The sequence below is a fragment of the Anneissia japonica genome, unplaced genomic scaffold, assembly GCF_011630105.1.
Source record: "Anneissia japonica isolate Jap-2015-1 unplaced genomic scaffold, ASM1163010v1 scaffold6792_len961167_cov158, whole genome shotgun sequence".
Taxonomy (NCBI): Eukaryota; Metazoa; Echinodermata; class Crinoidea; order Comatulida; family Comatulidae; genus Anneissia; species Anneissia japonica.
Window position 1 is genome coordinate 386805 of NW_022701523.1, and position 8612 is coordinate 395416.

The 8612-nt window shown below is 37.4% G+C and overlaps 1 protein-coding gene across 1 annotated transcript; it reads right to left on the minus strand.

Annotated features, from left to right (window-relative positions):
* Positions 1–7146: 7146 nt before the first annotated feature.
* LOC117103587 lies at positions 7147–8119 on the minus strand. Its single transcript, XM_033244169.1, has one exon. It carries the CDS (start codon positions 7966–7968, stop codon positions 7147–7149), a length of 822 nt encoding a protein of 273 aa, XP_033100060.1. The 5' UTR covers positions 7969–8119.
* Between the last annotated feature and the right edge of the window lie 493 nt (positions 8120–8612).

Genomic DNA, 8612 nt, shown 5'->3' on the forward strand with positions numbered 1-8612 from the left:
CGCACTTTTCGTGAATTATGATCATGCCTCGCACTTTTCGTGAATGGTAAATCGATGCCTCGCATGCCTCGCTGCCTCGCACTTTAGTAATACCCAAAATAAATATTGTACAAACAAATCTTTTATGTAAAATTTAGTGTCTATTATGGTCTGTGTCAAAGATTTGGCTTGGCACCAATGCAGTTTTTGAAATCTCTAGGCCTAAGAAGCCTACACAGTAGGGCTTAGGCTAGGCCTAGGCCAGCAAAAAAAAATATTTAAAAAAATTTCAAAAATCCGCTCCCCCGCCTACGCCCCTGAAAATTTCTGAGGGTGTGACGCTAAACAAGTTTTTTGTTTTTTGTTTTTTTTTTGGCCTTATGACACCTCCAAATTTCCGGGAATGGCACTTAAAATATGAGTATAATTTTTCTTTTATCTACATTTTAAAAACAATTGGCAAATTTAGGGGGTGGGGACAAGGCCCCCCCCTTTAATTCTCCACTGGATATCTGGATATACCGTAAGACCTCGAATTGAAGCCCTGGCTGGATGGGCTTCTTCTCAGGATTAAGCCCATTGGGCTTCAGTCTATTCGAGGTTTTACAGTAATATGATATAGGGGCTATATGATAATGTCTTACAGTCGATCTCAGAGACACATTATGCTGTTATGTATAAACAAAGCCCTTTTGGGTAAGGGTGATATATCCGGGACCCTATGGGCAGGGGCACCTTCGAGGCCCCTAGGGGTAGAGGGCCCTGCGGACACCACCGAACGAGAGCGCATATAGGAGTTACGCCACTGTATACACGGGAATGTTAATGTCGCGTTTTTTAAACCAAAATTGACATGGCTCTATAGAGTATGATCTCGTGAATGGACTGGATAAGAAAAAGAATAAGGTTTGCGTTAACGATCTCTAAACTTTGAGTTTATTCTGTATCCAGAATTTTGTGATTGAATTGCTTGTGAAGAAACTGATATTCTTGGCTGCGGTGGTGGGTTGGTTGTTCAATTTTTAAAGCAATTTCTCTCAATTAACACTTTAGGTATCAACCTGACCTTTCATAATATGCATTGACATCTTTATTCCTCATAACTCTGGTCTTGTTATATTTCTTTGAATTTGGTGAAATCATGCTAGCAGTCTTATACATGTTCATATCCCAGTCACGTTATGCCTTTGTGAAGCACATTTTCACTTTCATAAACTTCGTGACATTTTCTTCTTTATTTTATATGAAACAACCTATTGATAAAAGCAGTAATGTTAATAGTTTATTGTAACTATCAATTTAAAATTTAATAACAGGAATAGGCCTATGCCTATATAACTTAACTTTCTTTGTGATTGAATTCAATAAAATGGAGGGGAAAACCCAGTATTTTAATACTAGGTAGTAGTAGTAGTAGAGTAGATTAGTATTATCATTATTATATTATTTTAAATATATATGGGTTAATAGAACATAATGAACGCCGTTATACTAAAATCAAGATGTAACTTATAATTATTCGAAGGTTAAATAACACAAAACACATTTTTTTTAAACAAAGAAAGCTTGAGAAACAATTAAGCTTATAAAACAAAAGGTTGAACATCGCAACAGTAATCAGAAGTGAAATCAAATCTAGTTATGTTATTTAGTTACCGACTAATTGACATTTACAGTTAATAGCTGAACATCAACCATCTTATCTAGCACATGGGCTGTATATACATATATAATGCTGAAATTAGGCTTGCTTCGTAGCACCGTAAAAAATATATTTAAAAAATGCATAATAATAATAAGAGTGAGAACATTATCAAATAATAACTGTGATATTATAATCATGTGAAGCATTGAAAAGGTGGGATCTGAACCTGCAACTTCTCGCTATCAAGGCAACCTATATAGGCAAGTCTAACCGCAATTACATTTTCTCAGACCAAAAGCACAGAGCAGGGTTATAGGTTGCAGCTGGGATATCCCATTAAATAATATTGAAATTAAGTTTTCTGCGTAGCACTTTAAACAGAATAAAAGATATATATATATTAGACCATAGGCTTTATATTATGTTTATAAGTATTTGAATAAAACATAAAATCCGCAAGCTATAGATAATTTCCGAGCAGTTCTTCTTTGTTTACCCAGTCAGCAGCATGCTGACTGGATTCTGTTTCCTAGCAGTTTCTTACCCAGTCAGCAGCATGCTGACTGGGTTCTGTTTCCTAGCAGTTTCTTTCTTTACCCAGTCAGCAGCAGCTGACTGGGTTCTGTTTCTTAGCAGTTTCTTTCTTTCTTTACCTAGTCAGCAGCAGCTAACTGGGTTCTGTTTCTTAGCAGTTTCTTTCTTTCTGGCAACATTTTAAAAGGCTACTAGTGGCAAGCTACTGGACCGATTTTATTAAAACTTGGTCAGTAGGACCGGTGCCATCTCCCATTTATGTGTTGTTCACAACTTGGGGTCAAAGGTCACATAAGAGGCATTTATAGGGTGTTCAGGGATAAGGGATCAAAGGTCGGATAAGGGATCAAAGGTCATTAAGGGGTAATTTTTATCTTTTTTCTGGCAACATTTCAAAACGCTACTAGTGCCAAATGGTTGTGCCGATTTCAACCAAACCTGGTCAGTGTAATCGGTGACACCTCTCATATATGGGGTGTTCACTGCTTGGGGTCAAAGGTCAATAGGGGTCATTAGGGTAAAACACTTTCAAAAAAATAAATAAAAGACTTCTTCTGTCACAAATAACATAGCACGGTCTTGTCCTGGGCACATATGTATTGGCATAAGGTAGGGTCTTTATGGTGTTCAGCGATTTACGGTCAAAGGTCATTAAAGTGTTATTCTTTTGTTCTCTCTAGTAACATTTTTTCAAAATGCTACTAATGGCAAACCATTGGACCAAATTCAATCAAATTTCGTCATTAAGAACCGGTGAGACCTCCTACACCCTAGTCTGGGATCAGGGGGCACATATGGGTCATCGGGGTTAAATTTTTAAAATAGCCCAATTGAGCTCAAGTTTACCAGGAATGATCCTTAGGACCTTCTAAACACGAAAAAATACTTATAATTAAAACTTATCAATTAGTGTCAGCAGCTGCAGTGAGAAAGGGTATTTACGCAGTTAACAATTGAAATCATGTACAAAATATATGAATTACTTCCTTTTAATTCCACCATCTTGAAACTGTAAAATGAGTATAGTTCCAGGTAAGCAATACATGTAATATTATCAACATAAATCCAAAGGTAAGTAATAATCCAGGTAAGTAATATTCACAATACTGTATAAGCTGCATAAAAGTGATAATTGATGATCTATACAGTGGACTGAACAGTGAACAAGAAATAATACTGTAAGAACTGGTAAAACAATGGTGCTCTCTCAATGACTGCTTCATTGCTACTGAGCAGAACAAAGGAAAACTAGAGCCAACTGTGGTAAACATCACTTGAACTAAATAATATGCAAATATCTAAGCTGTAAAGTTAGTGAATAACTTAATGGTACACAGCAGAGTATATTTGCAGTTACATGGCTCCCTTGCAAGGATATATAAATATGATTTTGACATAATATGATCCTTGCAAAATACAATTAATGCAATAAGTTAAAGTAAAATTTAATTTTAAAGAAAACAGTTCAAGTAAATGTTCATTTTTACTTCTGGAATATGATCAGTCCATTCTTTAATAATATTAACAAAAATGTTCTCCAAGATTTGGCTCCCAGTCGAGGATTGGACCATTTGCTTGCTACAATCAATCATGCTTCTTAACAAGTAATAGCAATTTATGTATCGGCCTCTCTAAAAATCCACCTTTGTGTCGCAACTTCACTTTTCTCACAAGACCATCCTTGCTAGCATGCGCTTCCACAATAATTCCAAGTCTCCATTGATTACGAGGAGAATTATCTTCCTTTATTAAGACTATGTCCCCAAAAGATATGTTTCTTTTTTCCTCATTCACTAAATATTCAGCTTTCCATCTATGCCAAAATTGATCAGCCATATACTGGACAAGTCGCCATTTTCTACGGCAATAGACATCTGCTGACTGAAATTCTCCTGGAGGTGGAAGCAATACATTGGATTTCATAGTTAACAAATGGTTAGGCGTGAGTGGCTCAGGAGCTGTAGGGTCTGACATATTACAAACTGTCAGTGGTCTCGAATTTACTATATTCTGGACTTCAGAAAGAAATGTGCGGAACGTTTCATCATTCAGTTGCTCTCCTCATTTGTTCAATAAAGGCTCTAGTGCACTGCGCACTGTCCTTATCTGGCGTTCCCAGACTCCTCCCATGTGGCTAGCAGTTGGGACATTAAACAGCCATTCGCATTGATGTTCACGGAGGAAATGTTTTACTTTAGAAAATTCGTTTTGTGTACCAACAAAATTAGTTCCTCGATCAGATCTCATCTGACGTACTGGACCTCTTATACAAACAAATCGACGAGCATCGAGCATCGATAAAAGCATTTGCTTCCAACGAATTTACAGTTTCTAGGTGTATTGCTCTAGACGCCATACACGTAAACAAGACACCATACCATACCTTTTTACATTACTCCTTCGTTCCTTGATCATAAATGTCAACTGCACAGTAGCTAAATGGTGGGGATTCTTCAAATCTATCCTTAGGTAAATCTGACATCTTTTGTGTACTTAATTGACCTCTCAATTTCTTATAGATCACACATTCACGGATGTATCTCGAAACTGAATTTGTCGCTCCAATTACCCAATAACCATTCTGTCGCAATGCATTGATAGTGGAACTTCTGCCCATATGACTTACTTTCTTATGATGGTAATCAATGAGAAGATGAGCTAAGTGTGAATTTCTAGGTATAATAACAGGGTGCTTGATCTCCCTAGGCATGGATGAATTACGAATACGTCCTCCCAGTCGTAAAACATTAATGTCATCTAGAAAAGGGTCCAACTGACTAAAGCATGACCTCTTGAGTGCAGATTTCTTATACTTCTCATAATTTCTATTGGTATTTGGTTGATTATGAGACTTAAAGTTCTGAAGTATCTCAATTTCAGGTAAGTAGTACTTAGATTGCACAGATATTATGATTAATGATTCTGCTAACTGCACATCTTCTATTGTTGCACTGTGTTGTCCTGAGAATAGGCTCATAACACCATTCTGCTTACACTTCACCTTAGCTGCATTCATTAATCTTTTCTTCAGATTTAAGATGTGAGCAATCACAATTCTAAACATTGACCAACTGGAAAATTTGTATATCCATTTGTTAATACATGTAACATCATTGTGTTGATCGGTTGATGTGGTAAGTATATTAGACGTGGTAAGTACATTAGACTTTTTAAATTCTTTTGATATTACATCAGATACCTCTACCGTAACTTGACTTTCACATTGAGTGTCGCCATCTTCTTTCAAGAAAGCTGGTCCACTGAGCCATATTGACTTGAAAAGAAGCTTAGAGACTGATAGTCCTCTGCTGGCATCATCACTGGGATTTTGATTAGATTCAACATAGTTCCATGAATTAACATCAGTAAGATTATGAATTTGTTGAACTCTATTTCCAACACACATTTGATATCGAGTAGATACATTCTGAATACAACCCAATACCACCTTGCTATCCGACCAGAAGAATTCTTTAACTGGTACATGTATGTCTAGTTACTTTTTGACAATCTGATTCATTCTTGCAGATACCACAGCTGCATTTAACTCTTAAACGTGGTATGGTTATTTTCTTGTTAGCAGGAGTGACCCTAGCCTTTCCAACCAGAAAGAAAACAGCTGCTTTCCCATTATTATTGAGGAGACGCAAGTATGAACACTGACCATATGAACTTCGCTAGCGTCTGAGAAATAATGTAACTCTGCTGACGATACAGATGTGTATAAGAGACAGGTGTGTACCAACAAAATTAGTTCCTCAATCAGATCTCATCTGACGTACTGGACCTCTTATACAAACAAATCGACGAAGAGCATTGATAAAAGCATTTGCTTCCAACGAATTTACAGTTTCTAGGTGTATAATTGCTCTAGACGCCATACACGTAAACAAAACACCATACCTTTTTACATTACTCCTTCGTTCCTTGGTCATAAATGGCCCGAAGATGTCAACTGCACAGTAGCTAAATGGTGGGGATTCTTCAAATCTATCCTTAGGTAAATCTGACATCTTTTGTGTACTTAATTGACCTCTCAATTTCTTATAGATCACACATTCACGGATGTATCTCGAAACTGAATTTGTCGCTCCAATTACCCAATAACCACCACAGCTGCATTTAACTCTAAACGGGTATGGTTATTTTCTTGTTAGCAGGAGTGACCCTAGCCTTTCCAACCAGAAAGGAAACAGCTGCTTTCCCATTATTATTGAGGAGACGCAATTATGAACACTGACCATATGCAACTTCGCTAGCGTCTGAGAAATAATGTAACTCTGCTGACGATACTTCTCCAATGTCTTGAGGTTTGTAACATCGTGGTATTTTTAATTGACTTAAGCGTACAAAATCTTCACACCAGTTTCTCCATCTTGAAGATAATTCTTAGCTCAGTGGATCATCCCAATCAAGATTCACCTTACATAATGATTGAAGAATGAGTTTTTCCACCAGCAAGACAGACGCAATGAATCCAAAAGGATCATATATAGAGCTGATAGTCTTCAGTACATTTCTCCTGGTTGGGTGATAATCATTAAGTTGAACTCTGTATTTGAAGTTATCCCTCTCTATACACCAAGTTACACCTAAAACTCTTTCGATAGGCAATATGTCTGCCTTAATGGTCAAGTCGAGCAACGACTTTCCTCGTTCTGTCTCCGGGATGCTGTTGGGAACTTTCCTGCTGTTTGATGACCATTTATGCAACCTCAATCCAGCTTGTGCACAAATTTCAGTGCTATCTTTAATAAGTTGCATAGCTTGAGTTTCAGTGGGTAGAGACTTTATTCCGTCATCAACATAGAAATCGTTACGTATAAAATCAGCTGCCAACTTTCCCCACCGCTGTTCTTCATCATCTGCAGATTTTTTAAGACCGAAGTTAGAGCAACCTGGTGAGCTTTTTGCCCCAAACAAATGAACCATCATGCGGTATTCAATGACAGGACCATCAGGATTGTTGTCTTCAAACCACAAAAACCTCAATAAATCCCTATCTTTGCCTCTCGAACAAAGAACTGATGAAACATTCTTTTTATGTCCGCCATGACTGCCACTGGTTCTTGTCTGAATCTCAATAAAATCCCCAATAAACTGTTAATTTGATTTGGTCTGGAAAGCAAACATTGGTTTAAGGAAGTATCTTGGTAGATTGCAGAACAGTCAAAAACTACCAGAATAATGCCTGGTTTCTTGGGATGATAGACTCCTGTGTGGGGTACATAATTAATTTTACCGATGATTGCCTCTTTATCCATTGGGACCTTTTCTGCACATTTGTCTAATACATCCTTCATAAAACTAAAGTAATCTTTCTTGAAATCAGGTTGCTTGGCAAACCTCTTCTTTAGACCGTTGAATCGTTTCAGAGCCAGTGGTTTATTGTCAGGTAACTTTACAAATGGCTCACGTAGAGGCAATGGCATTTCGTAATGGCCGTCATTTCTTTGACAAATGTTGTCACTCAATATTTCAAGAAATAACCTCTCTTCAACTGACATGGAGACGCCCACTTGCTTATCATCAAAATCTAGTTCCATCATCTCTCTTACTTTAGCTGGAGAAATAACTTCTTTATAGTTCCTATTCAGAACCACTTTGCTATTGTTAGAGTTAGAGATGCAAGAAATTGCACGATGAGAAATTACACTGTCTGGTGTTTTACAGATTGTTCCAACAATACCCCATCCAAGAATAGACTTCTGGGCGTAAGGTTGATCCTCTTCTCCTGCGATGATATCTTTCGGTCTGATGATACTAGGAACATTATTTCCAATAAGCAATGCTACAGGAACATTAGGCATGTAAGGCACAACTTGATCAGCTATGGACTTAAGGTGATCCCACTTAATTGCCACATCGGGAGTTGGTATCTGTGTTCTTTCTGCTGGAATACTGTTTCTAGTGTACACTGTCGGTAGAGAAATTACTGTTTTCCTATCAAAGCTTACAACTTCTAAATCAGTTATCTTTTCACAGTTGATTAAGGTATTTGCTGAGAACATAGTTGAAAGCTTTAATTGAGTGGGTGTTCCCTTCACACTGAATTGGTCCACCAAATACTGTGACATAAAACATGTATTACTTTGTGAATCTAAGATGCAGTAAACTAACTTCTCTGTGCTGCTGCCTTTTACTCTAATCCATACAGGTAGAATCATAGAATTGTCGTTACATTGGGTTTTATCCCCGCATACAACCGTGCATTTACCATCACTAGTCACAGGCTTAACATCAGGATTCCAGTGCAAGATAGAAATGTGATCCTTACGACAGTGCTGACATTGTACTCCGGCTTTACATTCAGATGCTATATGATTAGCTTTACCACACTTGAAGCATAGTCTCATTGCAAAAAGGAATTTCTTCTTTATACGCCAAGGCTGTTCATTAAGCTTCTCACATCTGTCGAATGGGTGTGATGATTTACAATACAAGCATGAGTCAA